At 37.6% G+C, this 24,072-nt stretch overlaps 2 protein-coding genes across 52 annotated transcripts in view; one reads left to right on the top strand and one right to left on the bottom strand.

Moving 5' to 3' along the window:
• CCDC85A (coiled-coil domain containing 85A) overlaps positions 1-24,072 on the top strand; it is a 691,220-nt gene that overhangs the window by 658,091 nt on the left and 9,057 nt on the right. For 13 of the 50 annotated variants that reach the window (XM_085019231.1, XM_085019232.1, XM_085019230.1 and 10 more), the window contains 2 exons: positions 20,173-20,307; positions 23,372-23,491. The exons of 30 other annotated variants lie outside the window; for them this stretch is intronic. In XM_085019231.1, the coding sequence (XP_084875357.1) occupies positions 20,173-20,307; positions 23,372-23,491 (255 nt within the window). The remainder of the gene's footprint in view (positions 1-20,172; positions 20,308-23,371; positions 23,492-24,072) is intronic. 7 more of the 50 variants (XM_085019239.1, XM_085019234.1, XM_085019237.1 and 4 more) reach the window with 1 other exon arrangement.
• Positions 11,035-24,072, bottom strand: part of LOC146404786 (uncharacterized) — a 64,715-nt gene continuing 51,677 nt past the window's right edge. For both annotated transcript variants that reach the window (XR_014841940.1, XR_014841939.1), the window contains exon 3: positions 11,035-13,270. The gene's annotated coding sequence lies outside the window, so the exon portion shown is untranslated. The remainder of the gene's footprint in view (positions 13,271-24,072) is intronic.

Genomic DNA, 24,072 nt, shown 5'->3' with positions numbered 1-24,072 from the left:
GTGGTGAGGGTTTGATCCCTGGCCCAGGAACTTCTTCATGCTGCTGGTGCAGCCCTTCAAAAATAACCAAGATGAATATAATGACTGCTTACGGATTTCTCTCTGGTCAGATACAAAAATGTTTATTTATTCATTGGTAAGCATGGTTCCCTTCAGCCCTGAACATCCCAAGCCCAAGAATAACTAAAAGCAAAATATACCTGTCTTATACCCATGCAAAGTTTGCAAGTGCCAGAATGAGGGATCTGTAACCAAGGGCAGATAGAAAAATGCACCGAAGACTGAGTTGGTTCCATTCTACGATCAAGAGGAGCCCAGGGAAAGTAGGAATGGATATCATTCATCACCCAGTAAGCACAGCACACTTTGCCCTGCCAAGGTCCCTGTGGTACCCCCCAAGCATCACTGAGCTGTACTCTATAACCAGTTGTGAACACACCATTTCAGAGAGAGCCCCAAAGTATGAACAGCCTTAGTTCTTTTAGAAAATGCAGTGCCAGGAGTTCCAGCTATGGTACAACAGGATCGGCAGCATCTTGGGAGCGCTGGAGTGCAGGTTCAACCCCCGGCCTGGCACAGTGGGTTAAGGATCCATTGTTGCCACAGCTGCACCTTAGGTTGTGATTACGGTTTGGATCTGTTCCCTGGCCCAGGAACTCCATATGCCACAGGGTGGCCAAAAATGAAAGAAAGAAAGAGAGAGAGAGAGGAAAGGAAGGAAGGAAGGGAGGGAGGGAGGGAGGGAAGGAGGGAGGAAGGAAGGAAAAGGAAAGGAAAGGAAAGGAAAGGAAAGAAAGGAAGAGAAAATAAAAGGAAAGAAAAAAAAATGCAGTGCCATCTCTTAGATACTATCACTTGAGAAGGAAATACCTTGTCAAAGTTGGGACCCATGATGGTTAAAGATCACCAGAACTTAGGATAGTCTCTCCTGAGCACATAAACTATGTAAGCTTTTTTAAAATTACATTTAAAAATATTTCAAAAGATTTCATATAATAAATGGAGCATGGCATTTCACAAAGAGAGTTTTTAAAATTATGATAAAAGGAAATGCCAATGGAGGAACAATTAGAAAATTAACTTTTATGTCTATACCAAAACAACGTGTATTCTCTATTTGAAGACGTGTTGATCCACCTCCTAGAATAAAGACAATAAAGACACAAATAAACCAATGGGAACTAATTAAACTCAAAAGCTTTTGCACAGCAAAAGAAACCATTTTTAAAAATGAAAAGACAACACACAGAATGCGAGAAAGTTTTTGCAAATAACTCAACTGACAATGGTTTAATCTCCAAAATATATAAATAACTCATACAATTCAACAACAAAAAAAACCAAACAAACCAATTGAAAAATGGGCAGAAGACCTAAACAGACATTTCACCAAAGACATGCAGATGGCCCGCAGGCACATGAAGAAATGCTCAGCATCGCTAATTATTAGAGAAATGCAAATCAAAACTACAATGAGGTACCACCTCACACAAGTTAGAATGACCATCATTAACAAGTCAACAAATAATAAATGCTGGAGAGGGTGTGGAGAAAAGGGAACTGTCTTACACTGTTGGTGGGAATGTAAATTGGTACGAACACTATGGAAAACATTATAGAAATACTGCAGAAAACTAAATGTAGAATTACCATGTGACCCAGTAGTCCCACTCCTGGGCATATATTCAGACAAAAATTGAAAAAGATACATGCACCTGTATGCAGCACTATCCGCAATAGCCAGAACAAGGAAACAGCCTAAATGCCCATTGATGGATGACTGGATTAGGAAGATGTGGTACATATATACAATGGAATACTACTCAGCCATTAAAAAGGACAAAATAATGCCACTTGCAGCAACATGGATGGAACTAGAGACATACTGAGTGATGTAAATCAGAAAGAGAAAGACACTGCACATCATATATATGTGGAGTCTAAAATATGGCACAAATGATCTATCTACAAAACAGAAAAGATCATGGACATGTAGAAGAGACTTGTATTTGCCAGGGTGGCAGGGGAATGGGATGGGTTGGGAATCTGGGGTTAGTAGATGAAAACTCTTGTATTTGGAGTGGATGGGCAATGAGATCCTGCTGTATAGCACAGGGAACTATATAACTAATCACTTGTAATGGATCATGATGGAGGATAATGTGAGAAAAAGAATGCGTATATATGTATAACTGGGTCACTTTGCTGTACAACAGAAATTGACAGAACATTGTAAATCAATCATAATAAAATTTTTAAAAAAGCAACAGAACAACACGTGAGGCAAAAGTTCTAGTGTTTGACAGATAACAAATAACTAATAAACCCAGGTCCAGATGGGAGCCATACTGGACTTATATAAAAGCTAGCTCTAAGAAAGGCTGTTTAATAGTCGAAATATTTTGGCTTCTTTTGACATTCGAGGCAGGTGTGTCTTAATGTCAAAAAGAGAATTTTTCTTTATTTAAACATTTTCATATGCTGGAAATTTAATATCCCTAATTAGAGAAATATCAAAAAAGAAAAACATAAAATACTCAAATAAATCACAACTCAATTAACTTGATCACAAATAAATTGTTTGGGAATGATAGGTCTTTATCCTCTTGGGTGCCAGGCATGTACTGAGTGCCAAAAGTTAACAGAAGCTACTGTTTAAAATTTGGATGCTATTTTTCTGACAGAAGAGTTTAAGCAACTTTGCAACTTTGCATTTACGAATTTGTTGTTTGGGACTAATCCTATTTACTTTTCAGTCCCTCTTCTCATCTCACTCTTATTTTAACGCACAATTCCTTAACCAGCAAAATGCACATGTCTTTGTTGATAAGTTCCTCAAGTGGTAAGATAGTTCATAATGAGGATCATGTTCTTTGCCAGTTGAAAAGGACTTTGGGGAGGTCAATTTAAGACTGGACACTCTACTAAATAGTCACTTGTGCAGAAGGTGGTGCATGTAGCCTCGTGGCCTTCATGTTATTAACGAGGATTCTCTTGGTTAGGAAAACCAGTTATATTGAGCCTTTGACACTTGAGAACAAGGTCAAAATGGGCATGAGTGCAGGTAAGGACAGCTTCCCTTGCAGTGTTTTTCACTTAAAATAAGTGCCAATCTTGATATTGACAGTGTTCTTCAGAATCAGTCATCAGAATGTGATAAAACATCTGCCAATTCCAGGAGATTTCTCAGGGTTGTAAATGGTGCCATGGTCATTTGTGAACCGCTAGGACTTTAATTAGTCTTTAAACCAGTAGAAAATGTTCCATTTTGTTATCACATTAATTTTTAACATGTTATTGCCTTATTAAATTATGCTTTTTATTTTGGATGTATCCTTATGGGAATTCTGTTTGAAGGCATCAGTCCTACTGGTGTTAAGTGATTGTTCAGAATCATAAATCTCTAGGACCCAAGGAGGGGCAAGGTACCCCCACTGAAAAGGGTGGTGTCCAATTCTTTTATTTGTATGTGTTCTTTCTTTTTAAGTGATGAGGTTGTAGCCTGGAATGGACCTTTATTCCTGTGACCAACAGCTTTGACCACAGCAGGATGGATGATTCAGAAGAATGTGTGACCCTTAATTTGGGTCTGCCTCAAGGTGTAGATGTGCACAGGCTGTGATGATTGAATCACCCATCCCACCCTGGAGATTTGTTTTGCTCACAAGCACTAACCACAACCTGAGTATCATCTGAGGTCCTAAATACTGGACTAACATCGAGTCCATCTCGATACTGATTCCCATTCTGACCTTGGCCCCTATGATTATCTCTCTTTTGCAGGTGAGAATACACTCACTAAGGGGCAGAGGCAAGATTTGTGTCCAGATTTTCTGTTACCACTAGCTTAGCATTCTTCCCATTTTGCTGAAATTTGTCACTTGCAAGTATGTTTCTCTTGAAGGAAGGTAGCTATGAAAACACCACAACTGCCACCATCTCCACCACCACGATCCAGGACAAACCTCTGATCTGGTATTATTGGGGTGTGAATTAGGAATTAGCCAAGAAACCCAGTTTATTTTCTAGGCCATCTGTTTTGCTATTCACTGAGAATTTTCATCTCTCTAATAATGATTTTCTCAGCATGGGAAAATCTCTTCCTTTTATCTATCTTAAGGACATTCTAGCCCATAGTAGATAAATGATTACTCAGGAAAAAATATTTGTTCACTCTTCACTTTTCTTCTGGTTCAATTATAGTTTATCTTTAAGCTGCTTGCCTTCTTCTCCAGAAACTTCCCAGACTATTCAAGTCTGCAATGACCTTTTTATCTTCTATACTAGGGGTGGATGCTTTTTCATTAAAGGGTATAGATAGTAGACATTTTCAAATTTGTGAGCCATACGGTGTGTTGCCACTACACAGTCATCATAGCACCAAAACAGCTGAAAACAGCTGCAGAGTATCTAAATGAATCGGTTTGGCTGTGTTCTAATAAGACTGTTTATGAAACAGGTGAACCTGGCTGGATTTAACTCTGCTAATAGTTTGCTGCCTCCTGTCTTACACTAAAAACATTTATGTAACATTTACCAATTACTTAGGTTGTCTTTTAATATAATTTTTTTAAATTGGTCTCTCGTATTGTTACATACATTTTCATTTGTACATAAAGAGCTTATGATATACAAATACTTGTCTCAGTAAGTATTATTATGTTTTCATTGGTTTTAGTTCCTTTGTCTTATCATCCCCAACCATGCCCTGAGTTGTTAGTATCTGTGATTTGAAAAGTGCTATGATTGAACCAGATTAGTTGAGTAAGAGTTAAAGGTATTCTTTCCTAGCAAACTAACAAACTACTTGGCTTTGGAATGATTTTGTTGGAGATCAAGATGCTTCTATTTGACTTTAAAAAGGCAAGTCCTCTCATACGGAAAGGACAGTTGTGGTGGTGCTAACAGATAGGAAATTGGTACTTTTCTGAAATGCCTGTGTATGGTGACTAAATCTCTACTTTACTGAGTGATTGATTATATTGCTTTTGTGTCCCGGCTATTGTTAAATATCTTCAAGAGATTGCTGGGAACACAATGTGGGGCAGGCTTGTCTTTAAAAGAGATACCATATGGCTGGTGGCTTAGAAAGAATATGAATTGTCATCACCCCTTCACAGACAAGCAAAATTCTAAATCTGTGTTTATCAATGAATGAGGAAAACCATTTCTAGCTTGGGAGGAAGGCAATTATTCTCCATTTTCTCTTAAGTGAGAGCATGTCATAAAAGAATGGGAAACAGGGAAATCACTGATAAGTATTAAGAGAATTCTGTATTTTTCAGATCCTTCATATTAATCATTTCCTCTCCCATCATCTTAGTCAAATATATGGTTTTCATTATGTCCTGTGTGTACTTGGGAAAGAAAGGAAAGGAGAAGGCAGTGTCTCTTCCTTCATAGGAGCTCTGAAAATTGCTTTGAAAACAAGGAAGGCAAAGGCCAGTTCACGTCTCTAGCATATTTCCTATGGATCAGGAAGAAGAGAGTGAGAGGACTAGGCAAGTGAGAAGAATCCTCACTTGTCTTTTTGTCTTTGTCACCAGGAGTGATTGACATCAGAAAAGCCAAGAGGTAGAAGGGAGCTTAAAAAGAGCCAAATGCATTCGCAGTGCTTAGATCCTGACTGATGGCAACCTGGCAATTAGCAAATCTCTCTGTATAGCATGCAGCATTTTCAGAGTGCCTTGTAATCAGCTTTCTTAGTCACTGTTTACAGCCACCACATTTTAGCACCGAAGACAAGTGACTTGCTGAGGGTCAGGCAGTTAGTCGCTGAAGGAGCTCATTAGTCTCTGGATCTTTTCTCTCGTGGATTAGCAAAATACTATCCCCCCGCCCCACCTTTTTTTAAAGACAGATTTGGAAAACTTATTCCTACTAGTTGACCCAATTGTTTTCCAAGATGATATGATTGCAAACATTGTAATCTTTAAAAATCTTTTTTTAAAAAATTGCCTCTTAAAGCTTCATGATGTCACTTTTCAGAACTTTTCAGGAAATTTTAGCTGTGCAGAATTTAGCCAAGTTCTTTGCTTAGGTGATGCTCTCAAAATTTTGGCCCTTTTATTCTACTTAAGTTCTTCACCCAGAGACTTTAGGAAAAATAAAAATTTTAACCAGGCAGACTTGGTTTGTGACATTAGCTGTGGTCAAAGGGATGAGGTAAATCTCTTTTTCATTTTAGTTATCCTCTTATGCCCAGAATTTCACATAGGCTAGGCAAAAGCCATGATATCACTGTTTGAAATGAGAAATGTTGACATTTATCATTAAATTGATACAGGGATATGCACTCAATGATGAGTGATTAATGGGCTTTTTCTGCTCTTCTTAGTATGATGAAAACAACCCATAACAAGTAGGGAATGGGATTTCTGTAGGTCATGGAAGGCTGATGATTTGTATTGGCCATTCACTCTATATTTTACCCCTCATGTATCTTTTTTTTTTTTTTTTTTTTTTTTTTGTCTTTTTAGGGCTGCATCCACAACATATGGAGGTACCCAGGCTAGGGGTTGAATTGGAGCTATAGCTGCTGGCCTACACCACAGTCACAGCAATGCCAGATCTGAGCCGTGTCTCTGACCTACACCACAGCTCATGGCAACGCCAGATCCTTAACCCACTGAGCGAGGCCAGGGATTGAACCTGCAACCTCATGGTTCCCAGTCATAGTCGTTTCCACTGCACCACAATGGGAACTCCCTCAAGTATCTTTTGAGCATCCCCTATATACAGATACTGTTTTAGACAATGGGTTTACAACCCTGAAAAAAATTCATGTGGCTTACATTTTAGTAAGTAGATTATGATTTTAAAACCCTGAACATGTTATTATCTGGAAGTGATAATCACCGTAAAGTAAACAAAAGCAAGGTACAGAATTGGACAGTGACTAGAGTGGAGGGATATTTTACGTGGAGTTAGAAAAGCCTCTCTGAGGAAGTGACATCTGAAGATACCCAACGGAAGGAAAGGATTATGGCTGAAAAAGAGTATTGCAATAAGTCAGAACAGGGAGGACAAAAGCTTTCGGGAGGAATGAGATAGGTGTGTTTGAGGATGCAGGACCTGGAATCTAGGGTGTCTGGTACAGAATGAGTGATGTGGAAAGTAACAAGACATGAAGTCAGAGAAGGGTAGGGAACAGCCCTGTGGGCTTTGCTGACCAAGGTCAAGTATGTGGATTTGGGGTCTGAAATGATGGAAAGCCATCGGAAGAACTGGGTATGGGTGTGATACCTGTTTGTATCTTTCAAAGGTCTCTATGGATGTTGGGTTGAGACCAGACCAAAGTGTGTAGAGGCAGGGAGAGGGGACATTCCTTAAGGTGTAGACACTCAGGGGTAGGCTAAGAGGGCTGATAGTAGCTTGAATTCAGGCTGGAAATAGGGAGGAGACATGATATTCACAATACTCTATATTGAAATAGAGCTGGGAGAGCTTTATGACAGATTGGGTGTGTAATATAATGAAAGAGACCATCGATGGCTTCACAGGTTGGGCACTGACAACCCCAGGAGGAACTCTTTGCATGGCCTGCAGTGAATGGCAGCCCAGAGGGGGTACAGTGTGGAGGCCCTGATCAAGGATTAAGGAGGATACTAGGATTTTGATCTAAGCAACTGTGTGTTTGGTGGTGCTTTTTCCTGAGATGGGGAAGACTAGGAGGAACAGGTTAAGAGGGCAGGGAGTCAAGTTCTTTTTGGGGCATGGTAAAGTTGAGATGTTGGACTTGGAAGAGGAGATGGCACATGCAGTGTTACATGGACCTCAGGGGAAAGGGCAAGGCTGGATATAAAAATTCGAAAGAATACATGGCTGTGGGACTGAATTAGAAATGTGTGTGAATGAGTGTTGAGAAAAAAAAAAGAGAAGTGGTTTTTGGACTGTGTCCTTGGGACACTACAAGATTTAAAGTAAGGAAGAAGAGAGGCGTACAGTGCATCCTAAATTATTTATGTGAGAAAGTGGCACACAAATAAACATATTTTTAAATTGCTTATTTTCTTCCTTCCTAGGAAGAGCCATTTGTGAAAATTGAGCTCGTGTCTTCATGATGTTTCCTTTTGTGCCCTAATGGTGTTACAGTAATGGGAGAGTTTTTTTGTCTCTGCTGGTAATTTTATTACTATGACACATGCAGAGGCTGCCTGGCCTAGATTCACATGGGCCGCTTTTTTTTTAAACCTTTAACACTCAGACTGTTGTGAAGGCTCTGAGCTGGAGCCTTCCCCCAGTGGCACTGGTGAGCTGCAGCCTAACAAGAGGCTATGCTCCAGTGTGTGCCCTGACCCAGGGCAGTAGCCACCCTTGGAAGAAGCTGACTCTTTCTGCCTCCCTGTTGACCTCTCTCCTGTCCTGACCTTTGTATTTTGTGTGGGAGTTCTGTGGGCTGGAAGACTCCTCGAAGAAACTGGAGACCCTTCCTTTTCCCAAAGCCAGGACAGTGAACACCACCCCACAGTATAACATTTTTCAGTCACCTCAGCAAGTATTTGTCTCAAATAATCTGTTTAGTCCCTGGGGCTCTAGCTATGTCTTCCACTGGGCTCTGAAGAAGTGCTGAGGCATTTAACACCGTCATTTATGGGCTCTGCTGGGTGAGCCAAATGCAGTGTTCATTAGCATTACTTTTTTGCTTTTGCATCTACACTGGCATTTTGGGTCCATGCCCTGACTCTCAGTCCCACTTCTGCCCCCCCATCTCCCTTCTGTATAATCCCAAGACCTAAAAAGTACAGATATGTTTCTCTCAGCAATGGTGCTATAAATGTTTACTATTTAATGTCAACCTGATTGGAAAGCTATTTAGATATATCATTTTTCTTTTTGCTACAAATTTCAGTGCTTCTCACTGGCAGGTGTATAGTTAATAAAAGACAAGAATTAAGCACGTAAATTATTTACCTAGAAGCAGAATCTACGTAAATCAGATTGTCCACATTTCCTACCTATTGTTTAACAACTTTTTTTATTTTTAAACCAGGCTGCATTGTTATTCTTTGTCTGTTGTTGCTCTGGCTACAGAGATACAGGGTGTTTGCTGTTTTGGCTCTTTCAAGATATTAATTCTTTTCTTCCTGGGGTTTTCCCTCACTAAGTTCTTATAAAAGACATCCTGCTAACCTCTGTAATTACTTTCATTTAATTTTTTTTTCTGGAAACTGTATTTAAATATCTCCAAGTTTCACCTGGAGTCATAGATATTTCACAATTATTTTCTTTTCCTTTTAAGCACATATTTCATCATGGCATGATGTTAAAATCATTTACAATTTAAATATGTTGCGAACTCCTATTTTACATATCAGAAGAAAACCATTTTTGGGGGGGTATTTGTGAAAAAGATGCTTTTGTACTTTATATTGTTAATTATCTCTTTGATCTTGATTTTTAAATCTGATGAAAGAGTTAGACATATTACTTCCCCTGGCATTTCCTATCCCCGTTAATGGCATGACCACTTAGCTGGTACCCAGCCAGAAAGCTGGGAACCATCCTAGAGCCCTCTTTCAGTCTCCCTGGCCTACATTCAAATAAATATTAAGGCTTGTAAGGGTCTTCCCTTTAATCCATTAATATTTTTTTATTCTTTCTGCTATTGTCTTGTATGGGTGATGGGTAATCATTTTTCACTTGAACTTCTTTGTTAATCTTCTAATGGGACTTTATCCCAGCTTGTCTTGTCCCACTCAGATCATTCTCCACTTTTTTACCAGAAAAAGCTATGGAACCAAACCAGATCTTGTCACACAGCTCATACCTCAACAGAGAATAAATTTCAGATCCTTCATATGGTACAGAAAGTTCTCCATGATCTGGCCTCCTGCCTTTCATGTCCACCTCCATTCTTGCTACTCTGTCCCTCTCATAACAGGCTCCCATCGTTCTGAAATACTTCTGTTCCCCTGACCATGACAACTGTTTAAAATTTCAGGTTCTTTGAATCGAAGCTTCTCATCACCACAACTGTGACTTCACAGACCTCAATCTTAGCTGTTCTTTGGCATCATAAATGAGAAGTGAATAATTATTACCTCTGGCTTCCTTAGCTAGGAACACCTGGATACTTATAGATCGGCCTATACTTAATGAAATTGAGAATAATATTTCTTTTGATGATAATTTTTTATTTTCACCACTTGATGTGTGGCATTACCTAATGATTTTGATGGAAACAGCACATACTTTGGATCCCTCAGTAAAAAGGTCTTATTTCTAGTTTTGGTCTGCTAATCATTCCTAGCGATTTTTTTTTCTTTTTTTTTTTTTTTTTTCTGGCTGTGCCCCTGGCATGGAGAAGTTCCTGAGGCAGGGATCAAACCTGACCCACAGCAGTAACCTGAACCATTGCAGTGACACCACCAAGTCCTTAACCCCTAGTCTACCAGGGAACCTGTACTGATAATCTTAACAGTTGCTATGTTAACATATTTGAACTTCACGGTAGCTTTAGAAATACATAGAATTCAAGATTTTCAGGATAAATTTAATTTGCTCAAATAATAACTGCCTAATAAGAGAAAAAAATATAGTGGGAATTTGAGTTTAAATTTTGGTAGACTTGGAGTTCCCGTCATGGCGCAGTGGTTAACGAATCTGACTAGGAACCATGAGTTTGAGGGTTCGATCCATGGCCTCGCTCAGTGGTTAAGGATCCAGCATTTCTGTGAGCTGTGGTATAGGTTGCAGATGCGGCTCAGATCCCACGTTGCTGTGGCTCTGGCATAGGCCAGTGGCTACAGCTCTGATTAGAACCCTAGCCTGGGAACCTCCATATGCCATGGCTGCAGTCCTAGAAAAGACCAAAAAATAAATAAATAAATTTTGGTAGACTTGCCGAAATACAGACCATCACAGAAATGTCAGTTTCACTTATGTCAGGCCATTTGAGCACACTAAAGATATGCTTTAGTTACTTAACAAATAGTTGACTACCTATTAATTACCAAGTACATAGGTACACAAGTAAAGCATTTACACAACTTTTTCTGAGATGATAGAAGAAAAGCCAGTCTCACACATAGATTTTGATTATCCATTAATATAATATTTATTGAGCAACTACTATGTATAGATATGCTGCTAGTTATTGTGATCACAGAGATGATAAAAGTCAAGTGCAGACTTCGAGGATCTATATGATCTCAAGGAGCTCCTTGATCTACCTCAAAAAGATACATGAAATATTACTGTAAATATGGGCTATGAACAAGAGTCTTATAAGCTCACTGTACAGTGAGTGGTCAAGGTAATGACACCCATCTCTCAAACCATGAAAGTCGAGTACATGTGATCATGATTTGTTCATCAGCAGACCCAGGATTGAAGCAAGCTTTTAAAATACCCATTCCAGGAGTTCCCGTTGTGGCTCAGTGGTTAACGAACCAACCATGACGTTGCAGGTTTGATCCCTGGCCTCGCTTAGTTGGTTATGGATCTGGCGTTGCTATGAGCTGTGGTGTAGCTTTGCAGACGCAGCTCGGATTCCACATTGCTGTGTCTCTGGCATAGGCCGGGGTGGCTACAGCTCTGATTAGACTCCTAGCCTGGGAACCTCCGTATGCTGCGGGTGTGGCCCTAGAAAAGACAAAAAATAAAATAAAATAAAATAAAATACCCATTCCAAACAAGAGAAAGAATAGGAATGAATAAGGAAGTAGAATCAAGAGGGTGACATTCTGGATGATACTAGTGTGAGACAAGAAAAACACTGGATCCAGAAAACTATCACTGGAACTCCAGACCCAAAAAGAAGAAAGTTAGAATAGGAAATAGACTATCCTCTTGATAATGATATTTAGCTGGAACCTTATTGTATTTCATTTATACCATGACTCCTATAGTATCCCAAGGTGAGTTGCTAGCAATTCTCCACCAATTCTTTAGGCAACTTTATGAAAGCTCAAGTCTCAAAATCCTTGGGTTATTGTAGATGCAGGCTTTATGTAATTGTTGCAGCCATAGCTCTGGGCCTAGAGTAGAGTGTCAAACGGGCCCAGAGCTGATGCTCAGCTGGTGTGCACCAGTCCTGCTCTATCAGTTATTAATATTAACATGTGTCTCTTCTGATCGCCCCCCTCCCTGACCCCTGATCCTTCCCAGGACCTGGAGGATCTTCTGCAGCTCAGGAGCTAAGTGATGAGTACATAGAACAGAAGGATAACTTCGGGGCCCCAGACCAAAAAGGAAAAATCACCTCAGAGTGTAAATCATTGTCTGTAGCACCAGGCCAATAGTTGGTGTCTTAATAAATATTAACATAGCAGGAGCTCATATGAGCTAGTCTTAATAATTTCTTAATCAACACCACCTAGAAGAGTCTTAACACATAGTAGGGGCTTAGTAATTGAGAGCTGTTATGATTTAGACAACGCCCTCAGAGAGTCTTTTCCCTCCCAAGGAGACAAATATGTAAATAGAGCACAACCTTTAGCTACCTGTGAAGGAGAGACTGTCCCTGTTGTGGTCCAGTGTTCTCTACATGCCGCAGAACCCTCTTCTCTCCACTAGAATGTTGTTTCATGTGTCAGGGCCCTCATTTCTATTTGCTGGCAATTTTATTCTTTCCTGGTGACTGCTTAAAGTTAAGAGCAGCATCTTTACCTGTTGGATGGGCTGAGGAAGTTTCATTTTCTTCCATCATGTCCACGAAGCACTGTCTGCTTATTTCATTCCCCGTGGGATTGGTGTCTCAGCTAGCTTGGCTCTGTAGCATGCCGTCTCTCTCCACTCTTTGAGACCGCTTTGTTCTTTGGAGTACTGCCCTGTGCCTGTCCATCCTGAGCAATGTTTCTGCCAGTGTTGTTACAGCAGGAGGAATTCTGTTCCTTTTGTTAGAAAGGGTAATTTTCTGTTTGGGGGTGGAAATAAGCCATGTCTTTACCCTTAGACCCCTTGAGGGCTGAAGCTCAGAGTTTCCTTTAAAATCATCACATGCTCCAAATCATGCAGGGGACTCATCTTCATTTGCAAAATCTGCTGCAGGAACTATCACCTGAAGTCTTGCTTTGTAGTTTCCCAACATACTTATTTCACTAAATCAGGACTTCTCAACTTGAGCTCTGTTGACATTTGGGGCTGGATGATTCTTTGTTGGGGGAAGGGCAGTCCTGTGCATTGTCAGACATTCAACAGCATCCTTGACCTCTGCCAACCAGATGCCCAGAGAAACCACCCAGTTTTGACAGCTAAAAATGTCTGCACGCATGTTTGCCAAATGTCCCCCACTGGAGGGCCAAATCACCTCAGGTTGAGAACTGTTCTAAATAACAAACGTTTGAAAAAGATTGACAAATATGTTGTTATAAAGTGTGTTGACAAGCAAAGCAAAAATTATTATATCATTATTCATGATAATGACAGCAAATAGAAAGCACTTAATGTGGGCCAGGCACTGCTCTAAAAACTCTTTTCATGTAAGTAACCAAACCCATATACCGAGATACCACTATGCTGGTAGTATCCACATTTTACAGGTGAGGAAACTAAGGCACAGAGAGGTCATGGCTGCTGATCAAGATCAGATCAAGAATCTAAACCTAGGCATCGTGACCCTACAGTCAATGATTTGAACATTCTGTTTCCTTTTCAACAAAATTTGTTGGAATAGATACCTATCTGGCACAGTATTAGTATATTATCTCTGGTAGATGCTTCAGGAATATTTGTTAAGTGAATAAATGAATGAATATCTGTAAATCCAGGAAATTAATATTTTAAAAATCAGTGTTGAATACATTCTTTAGTAAATTTAAATTAAAAATGTACTTTTCTGTGAGTACGGTCAACTGTTATCTGAAACAGTCAACTGTTATCTAAAACAGCAAAGCAGAGAAGATCTCTTAGCATTTCTAAGCTCATTCACAGGAATCTTTTGGAAGAGGTTTGTCAAGGTGACCTTTAAAATCTTTTCTGAGCTTTTATTTGTGTGCTGCTGCAGTATGTCAGAATGAAGACTGATCAAACTGAACAAAACATTATTTTCCTGATGAGATTAAGTAAAGCATCTTATCTTGCCATATAATAATGGAAGAGAATTCATCTTCCCTCCTAAACAAGGTATGCATTCTCATGAGCTATGATAGGCTATTTGATAGTTTGACCTAGCTTCAGGACTCATAAAAAATTAAACACCTTTAACTAACAGGAAACCACTTTAGTCGATCAATCTTCAGGATTTCAAAGTTGGCTTCCTATAATAGATAAGAGGGCTGAGCTCTAATGTTTTTTACAAATGCATTACATCTGATTTATATCTAAGTGGGAAAACTGTATTTTATATGATAAAGTACATTTTACATAATGTACATGTATGTATGACTGGGTCACCTTGCTGTACAGTAGAAAATTGACAGAACAGTGTAAATCAGCTATAATGGAAAAAATAAAAATCATTATTGAAAAAATAAATAAATAAAAAAACATAATATTCTTTTATTCTTGTTAAATATTTTTTAAATGTACTTCTAAGGCAAAAGAATGGAAACTTCTAGAGTGTCAACTAAAATAATTTTTAAAACGGTAATAAAATATAACCATAAAAACAATGAGACGATAATTGAATCATAATAGCTCATCTGGCTAGTTCTTTTAAAACTCTTATTATGAATTGTAATAATTTTACTTGGAGATTTAATTTAATATAAATATTTTATTTTACTTTAGATAATCTTTTAAAGATTTGAATTGCTTCATTTTTTTCCCATTAATTTTAATGGAGAAGTCAGTTATCTTAAGGACAATACTAGAAAATATCCCAAATCTCAGTTTTCATCGAAGACTTCCAGATAACATGCTATAAAACAGGGATATTAGTACCAATATGTATTATCTTCTTCAGTGATTAGAAGGGATGCTTTTGTTTCCTGAACTAGAGTGTTTGCTTATAGTATTAGAATTCATGATTTATTTCATTTTATTTTTAAATTATATAATGATTCTAATATATAATTTTTGTTTTTAATTTTTAAAATCAAAGTATAATTGATTTACAATATTAGTGTCAGGTGTACAACTTAGTGACTCAAATTTTTTAAAAATTATACTCCATTTAAAGTTATAAATTATATTCCCTATGCTGTACAATATATTCTTATAGCTTATTTATTTTTTAACCTAGTACTTTGTACCTCCTAACTCCCTACCCCTGTCTTGCCTCTGTCCCCTTCCCTCTCTCCACTGTTAACCACTAGTTCGTTCTTTAGATCTATAAGTCTGTTTCTATTTTGTTTTATTCATTCCTTTGTTTTGTATTTTAGATTTTACACATAAATAAGAGCATACAGTATTTTTCTTTAGCTTATTTCACTAAGCATAATACCCTCCATGTCCATCTATGTTGTTGTAAATGGCAAAATTTTATTCTTTTTTATGGCTGAATAGTATTCCATTGTGTTTGTGTGCATGTGTATGTGTCTTTATCTGTTCATCTATCAGTCAGCACTTAGGTTGCTTCCATATCTTTGCTGTTGTAAATAATGTTGCTGTGAACATTGGGGTGCCTTTATGTTTTCGAATTAGTGTTTTTGTTTAGCCATATACTCAGGAGTAGAATTGCTGGATCATATGGTAGTTCTGTTTTCAGTTTTTTGAAGAAACCCCATACTGTTATACATATTGGTTGCATCAATTTACATTCCTACCAACAGTGGGAATGTAAATTCCCTTTTCTCCACATCCTTGCCAACAATTATTATTTGAGGTCTCTTTGATGATATCTGTTCTGACAGATGTGAGGAGGATGACTTCATTGTGGTTTTGATTTGCATTTCTCTGATGATTAGTGATGTTGAACATCTTTTCATGTGCCTGTTGGTGATCTGCTTGTCTTCCTTGGAAAAATGTCTATTCAGTCTTCTGTCCATTTTTTTAATCAAGTTTTTTTAATTGAATTTTATGAGCTGTTTATATATTTTGAATATTAACCTCTTATCAGTCATATCATTTGCAAATATTTTTTTCCCATTAAAGTGTCTTTTCATTTTGTCAGTGGTTTCCTTAGTTGTGCAAATTTTTTAAGTTTAATTAGGTCCCATCTGTTTATATCTGCTTTTGTTTTCTTTGCTTTAGGAGACAGATTAAAGAAAATTGTTGTGATCTATGTCAGAGTGTTCTGCCTGTTTTTGATTTTTATGGTTTCCAATCTTACATTTAGGATTTTAATCCATTTTGAGTTTATTTTTGTATATGGTTTGAGGGGCTGTTCTAACTTCATTGTTTCACATGTTGCTGTTCCATTTTCACAGCACCACTTACTGAAGATTCTCCTCTTCTCCCATTGTATATTGTTAACTCCTTTGTCATAGATTAATTGACCAGTAAGTGCATGAATTTATTTTTAGGTTTTCTATTCTGTTCCATTGATCAATATGTCTGTTTTGTATCAGTACTATATTGTTTTGAACACAGTAGCTTTGTGGTATAGTCTAAAATCAGGGAGTGTGATACCTCCAGCTTTATTCTTTTTGTCAAAATTGGGCTTTGGCTATTCAGGGTCTTTTGTGATTCCATATAAATTATAAGGTTACTGTTCTGCTTCTGTGGGTATTTTAATAGAGATTTCATTAAGACTATAAATTGCTTTGGGTAGCATAGACATTTTAAAAATATTATTTTTTCCAACCCATGGACATGGAATATCTTTCCATTTATTTACAAAGTTTCCTTCATCAGAGTTTTATAGTTTTCAGAGTATAGGTCTTTCACCTCCTTGGTTAAGTTTACACCTAGGTATTTTATTCTTTCTGATACAGTTTTATTTTTTTATTTTTTATTTATTTATTTATTTATTGTCTTTTTGCTATTTCTTGGGCCTCTCCCATGGCATATGGAGGTTCCCAGGCTAGGGGTCTATTTGGAGCTGTAGCCGCCGGCCTACGCCACAACCACAGCAACACGGGATCCGAGCCGTGTCTGCCACCTACACCACAGCTCATGGCAACGCCGGATCGTTAACCCACTAAGCAAGGGCAGGAACTGAACCTGCAACCTCATGGTTCCTAGTCGGATTCATTAACCACTGCGCCATGATGGGAACTCCTCTGATACAGTTTTAAATGGGATTGTTTTCTTGCTTTCTCTTTCCAGTAGTTCATTATTAGTATATAGGAAGGCAACAGATTTCTGTGTATTCATCTTATATCCTACAACTTTACTGAATTCACTGATGATCTTTAATAGTTTTTTGGTGGTATGTTTAGGATTTTCTCTATATGGTATCATGCCATCTGCAAACAGTGACACTTTTACTTCTTCCTTTCCAATTTGTATTCCTTTTCTCTTTATTATCTGATTGCTATGACTAGGACATCCAACACCATGTTGAATAAAATTGGCAAGAGAGGACATCCTTGTCCTATTTCTCAGCTTAGAGGAAATGCGTTTAGCTTTTCACCATTGAGTATGATGTTAGCTGTGGGCTTATCATATATGGCCTATGTTATGTTGAGGTGTGCTTTTGTTTCCTGATCTAGGGTGTTTGCTTATAGTATTAGAGTTTGTGATTTATATAATGAGCGCTTACCACAAGGTAAGTGAGCTGTAATTTACCTCGCACATGATCTTGATGCAGAGTATTACTTTGCTATTAACATTTAGGGTGGATCGTCATGATAACCTAAAATAATTTGCAGATTACTCTATGTAACTAATAAAGTAGCTGGTGATTACACAGATTTCTATTGGAATAGTAGAGTCATTCACTTATGCTCTTTTTTATTTAATGAATTTGGATTTTTGGAAAACTGAAAAAAAAAATCCTTCAAAAAATCTTAAGGTTGTTGGGAATTGTTCTCCCAGTTGATGGCCAGAATCTGGCTTTCCCCACCTCAGGCTCTGAAGTTGCTGTGAACAACTCCAACCACTGAGTTGCTGAAGCCTTCTATTTCATGAAGCTGTCTTCGGAAAATAGCATGATGATTAACAATTGTAGAGCTAGCAAAGAGCTAGGCCTTCATTAGTGTATAAATATTATTCAGATATATATTATTTGAAGGTCAAAAATGATGACTGGTCCAGAATACATTTTTCTATGACGTGGATTAAAACAAGATAGTCACTTGCATGAGTAGTAAGTCAGTAATCTTGATTCTAAAAGAGTAACCTTTCCTTTAAAATGATGATATCATCAAGTAGTTTGTTCTTCCATAAAATCTAGCCCATGAATTTCCCTCTCTAATGAGATTAATAATACTATAAAATCTATATTTAATATGTTTAAAAAGAACTTTTTAAAAGATACTGAAAGCCTTAGCTATTGCACATTGTATGTACTTTCTGAAAGTGGGAAAATAAATGCCTACTCTGATTTTCAGCAGGTCTCTAAATGGTTAGAGATGTTACCTTAGATTTCATGGTTATAATAATAAGTTTTGTTATGGTAGAGAGGCAATAGAACTTAATCTCACTACACATTAGGAATACTGAAAGAAATGTTTATGTTTTACTTGGTTGGATCTGAGAGAAACAAATTTAGAAGATAGAACTCATTCGTAGGAGTTCCTGTTGTAGCGCAGTGGAAATGAATCCAACTAGGAAACATGAGGTGCGGGTTTGATCCCTGGCCTTGCCTAGTGGGTTTAGGATCCAGCATTGCTGTGAGCTGTGGTGTAGGTCGCAGATACGGCTCAGATCTGGTGTTGCTATGGCTCTGATGTAGGCCAGCAGCTACAGCTCTGATTAGACCCCTAGCCTGGGAACCTCTGTATGCTGTGGATGCAGTCATAAAAGGACAAAAAAAAAAAACAAAAAAAAAAAACTCATTTGTAAAAATCTGCATTAGTTTTCAATAACTATCTCAGAAACAGAACTATGCAGATTGGAATGTGAGGTGAATTTTTTAAGCCTTCAACTGTATTATAAATTACTGGATATAACTCTTTGATGATAGGAATAAATTAGACACTGACTTGTGAAATGATTACTAAAAGAGAAAAGTTTAAATCACTGTTGCTTTGATGAAATGATCATTATGGTCCAAGTGCAAATATATAATTTTCTCTATCATATGTGAGGAATATGTATGACTTATTTAATAGGTAACTGGTACTGATTTTGTAGATTCAGCAAGACGTTTTGTGAAATGCCAACTGCTGGTCATCATTGCTCCCTTTTTTTTACATCACTGAAGGCTGTGGTACATTTTCTTTTTTGTTCAGCCTCCAAAAGAGAAAAGTAAAAATTAGACCAATGCTGTTCACAATAGAGTGCATACTTCTAAGATAGTAGATTAATGAGAACTTAAAAATTATATTTTCATTTTCAGTATCCTAAAACCTAAATGTTTCGACACTGAAGTTTTTAGACCTTATTTGTGAATTTTCTGTATTTAAAAAATTGTTTCTTATTTCTGAGGACATAGCATTCTTAGATACAGGTCCTAGTAAGAGTTGGAAGGGAAAGGAAATTATGTTCAAATGGGTTCATTTTGCTGCTGATCATTTTAGTAAAATTACACAATTTGGTGACAGAAAAAACTAAAATTTAGGGGAAATTTTTTTTAAATTTTCTTTTTATGTCCATTACATGATATCTCTAGTTCTAATCAGCACAGAAATTTGAGAATTAACTGATTAATAGAAATTTTGATAATTATGTATATGTCCCATGTAAAATAGTTATTTTAATGCAATGGTGATCTTAGTTCATTATATATTCTTCAGTGTGCAGAAACTTTGCTGAGAATTTGATGCAGTGTCAGTTTTTCTGAGCATTATTGACAACATCTGCCCAACTTGTGTTTCTTAACAAAAGGTCAGAGTACTCCCAATTGCATTTAAATAATTTCTAAATTCTGAAATTACAGTTAAATATTTGGAAGAATTATGTTAATTACCTATTTCTCACAAGTAAAACCAACAAAATTAAGTTGTCTAAGTAGCTTCAATTTTTTTTTCTGGAATTTTTGCATTATCATCTATCTCTATTAATAGCTTGAGAATTAGTTATACCTTTGCCCAAAACTTTTTTAAAAAATCAGTATTAGTTCTCAAAGACAGGACATTCAGTGAGTTTTTATTTTAATTTTTCCCCTAGTTAGGTGCATGTTACAGCTTGCCATTGTGGTCATTGTGGTTCATTTCATTAAGCTTCTTGTTCTATCTGCTTTCTTGAGACTTGGGAACAGTATTTTTCTGAGTGATTGTACTATATTGTTCCAAATATAAGGCCACCCAGAATAGAAGGCAACCTCCAACTAGAAACAGCTCAAATATGGAGAAAGGCTGGGGGCCCAGAGCCCGGCGGGTCTTGCAGTGGTGGCAAGGGTGCCGAGGAATAGGACGATGCCTGCCCACTCTCCCGGTGAGTGAAGATGAGTCAGCTGTTGCTTACTCGTGTGTAATCAGATGGCTTCTTTTGCTAGAGGAAAAGTTATACTGGAGGGGGGGAAAAAGAAGTCTGTACACATAAAAGAAATTCACGGTGTGTCCAGATTAGGGGAGGGAAGTTGGGAGCAGAATCTTTCACCTGCTAAACAGTTGCCCTGAGTGTTTTTTATTACCTGAGGGGTGAAAGTTGAGTAATTTCAAATATTAGAGAAAAATGAAGTTACCTGCATCTTTTATGAAAAGGAGTTTAAAGGGTCAGTGACCATGAAAATGAATGGTTAGACACCATCAAATGTCTCATGATTAGCCCAGAAAAGTATTCCTTGCTCTTTCAAATTGACTACTGACCCAAGAGGTGGTACATGTACTATGTGATCACATGTAGCTTGAAAACCAGCAACCTGAAGCTGGGAGTCACATTTCCAGTTTTATTAACATTTTTCTCTTTTTAAATTCTCTGTCTACTGAGCCAGCCAAAACAGTTTAAATAAACAGGATCACTCTTACTGAAATAAACTTCAAAGGACTATTTAAAATTATGCCATGCTAGTATTTAGTAACATGTTTTAAAAAATACTTCAGTGGAAATGTATTAGTCACCTGAGAGAGAGGGTATTGATTGAGCCCAGAAAAAACTCCAGAGATTTGTCTGATTCTACTAATAAGCACATACAAATCTAACCTTTTATCTTATAGTAACTGAGATGTGATAAATAAAAAGAGGTGCTTGTTTCTGTTATAATCTGAAAACTATTTAGCACCTGTTCACCTTTACCAGGCATTCAGTAATCTTCGTGGCATCACAAAAAGCACATACAATGTGAGCTTTAACCTTTCCAGTGATTACTAGTCCATGGCTTGCAAAGCAAATTTGAAGTAGAACTTTAATCCCTGAATGGTAAGTTTTTCCCCACTACGTAGTTTCCATTATAGCCCTTATGGTGATGATGATGAAACTTCTTTAAGAGTGTGTGTTTCTGAATAGACAAGACTCTCCTTAAGTCAAACAATGCTAAATTGCCCAAAGTATTTGGTTTAAGGAGGCTACTTATCATTGATTTCAGAAGTTCTCTTAAACCAGAATAACCTGAAAGAGAGAAGCCCCATGCCCAAAGAAAAGCAAGCTAGACTGGACATAACCTATCATTTTGCCAGGTCTGGGAAGGGAACTTTTTAAAGCAAGGGTCTGGGTGAAAAAGGCTTTGAAAGTTGGGAGGGAGTGTAACCCAGAGGGGGAGGGACTGTTGCCTACCAATTTACATTACCTGTCAGAGGAAACGACAGCACTGCAGTGCTGGTCCTAAATGAGAAAGTTGACCTGAACTCTGTATGACCTCAGAATCCTTTTCAAAAGAGTTCATTTGGATGGTACCAGCAGGGAAAGAGAATAGTAGAGAACCAGAGCTTTTCAGGGAAGAAGAGCTTTCTTTATGATGACTTTGTTTTGAAAATATTTGATCTCTACCAAGGAAGAGGATGTCCAAATTTACTGATGGGATTGGGGTAGGGGAGGGTGTACCCATTATTAACCATCTTTACTTCAGAATACTTCCCTTTACCTTCCATTATTTGTGTTGGGTGCTATGATGTCTGATTTGATCTGAATTACAAGTACAGCAAAATGAATCTTTTATTTTTTTTTCCCCAGAGGGGTTTAGGGCTCTTATGATTGTGTATCCTGTGTCATCACCTGCTACTAATTTGTCATTAATTGTGAAGGAGGACAGAAACTGGAGATGTCCTCTAAATTTTATATTCTATGGTTTCCTCTCCCTGTTGGCTAGTGAGGGTGGGGCCAGGACCTGACCTGAATGTGGAAGGAAAAGAACACAGCCTCAGTTGCTTGTGAGGTGGCAAGGATAGCCTTCAAGGGCAGAGAAGAATGACAGTGACAAGGGAAGGGAGAAGATGTTCCAAATTGCATAAATGATAATCTTTGTAAAAATCAGTGGGGAGAGCCCATTTCTCTACAAATAACAAGATTCATATAAAACTCAAAACTATTGCTGTGCTCAGCTTCTTTCTCCCATCCCTAAATTGCACGGCATAGACACACTTGTGTAGGTGCTAGAAAATTCATGTCCCAGTCCACCGTTGTTTCTCCTTTTATGAATCCACACATGATACACCTTCAGTGGCTCCTTTTCAGGGGATTATATTCATAGGATCAAGATAAATGGAACAGTTATTAATCTGTAAGTTATGAAAAAACTATAGATTTATTGATGGACAGAAATTATCTCTGAGGCCCTAGAAACAGGCTTGGAATACCCTCTCTAAACTGTTTCTGATAGGAGGTAGATCACTGCTATTCTTTTTTCTTTCCTGATCCAGTAGTTTCCCAAGGAACCTTTAGAAAAAGTGACATTTTTTATTTTTCCCAGTTCCTATATGGGTGACTATGGCTCTCACGGGTGAGATTAATAATACCCAGGTTCTGATTTCTCAGCAATTTAGTTGCAGTCACTAAACTGTAAATATGCAATTTGTGATCTATTTTGTTTTTCATTATTTTAAATAAGAGAATTCTTGAATATTGAATTTGGTTAAATCTCTTTGGAAAAAGTTCCACTACAGGTCTTTCCCACAAAGAAGGGTTTTATAAGGGACACCATTTCTCCAATGCAACAATGTGATGTGTCTGTATTTTCTGAAACATATGGGATGTGGCTTTGCTGAGTGAGCATGTTTAACTCAGCTGTGGAGTAACTCACAAATTCCCTCCACTAGAGTATCTTTATGTTTCAAAAATCATTCTTGAAATGTTCTTAATGGGCATTCCTTAGGGGGCATAGCTCTCTTTGGTAAATCAGAAGTGACATCTGGACGTGCATAGCTATGGCTCTTGGTTAAGTTTTTTTGCTGGTCAAGCAGCAAGTGTATTCCAATTAACAGGTTGATAGCACCTTAGGACAGGCTAGAAAAAAATTAACAAAATGGCTAATTCTCGCTTGGCAGTGCAACTGAATATTGAATGACATCTCTGCAGTTATAAACGACTTTTGTTTTAATAACAAAGTTGTTGATTTTCTACTAAGGGTTCTTTTAGGTTGTCATCAGGGGCTGATGGGAGTAACAGTTCACCCAACTCTCCAGCTAGCTTCAGTGGACATACCACACCTTCTCAGCAGCCTGAACCCGTGGTACACTCTCTTAAGGTAACCAACTGCGTACAACCATTTATCCAGTACTTCAGTTGTGTTGTGGCTTGTTCGATATAGTCTGGTAATCCTCACGGTCTTGTTTTAATCATAGATACTTTATTTTTTGACCCCTTATGGTGTACCTTTTTTTTAAAATCTTAATTTTTGAAGTATGATTTTAATTTTTTTAAACTAACAATGGGTTCAAATACTTATGGTTGAATCTCTGGTTTATCATTTTGTTTTGAGTAATGTGATTCATATCTATCTGCATTGAAGTTGAAGTCTGATGTGCATGTTATATCCATATGTGTAAAATATTGTTATGGTATCTTCTGTGCAGTGTTTGTAGCATGGATGTCTTCAAATATAGGGAGTTAATAGTTGGCCAAAACAAGGAAGGATACCATATCTTTCTTTCTTTATGCAATTTAGGTACACTGTGCAACTTACTAAAAGCTTTGAAATAAACAAAAACCTTCTCTGTTCACCACTAAACAGAGATCAGGTCTTCAAACTCTAGTTAATGCCTAATAGTTCTTTATAGAGTATTAGAAAAAAATAGATACATGGTCTTACAAAGATATTTTATTTTT

Source organism: Sus scrofa, chromosome 3 (genome assembly GCF_054392235.1).
Source record: "Sus scrofa isolate SSC_HxYL_T2T_F1_AM1 chromosome 3, Sscrofa_HxYL_maternal_Yorkshire_Landrace_v2.0, whole genome shotgun sequence".
Taxonomy (NCBI): Eukaryota; Metazoa; Chordata; class Mammalia; order Artiodactyla; family Suidae; genus Sus; species Sus scrofa.
This window is presented reverse-complemented; position numbering and strand designations above follow the sequence as displayed.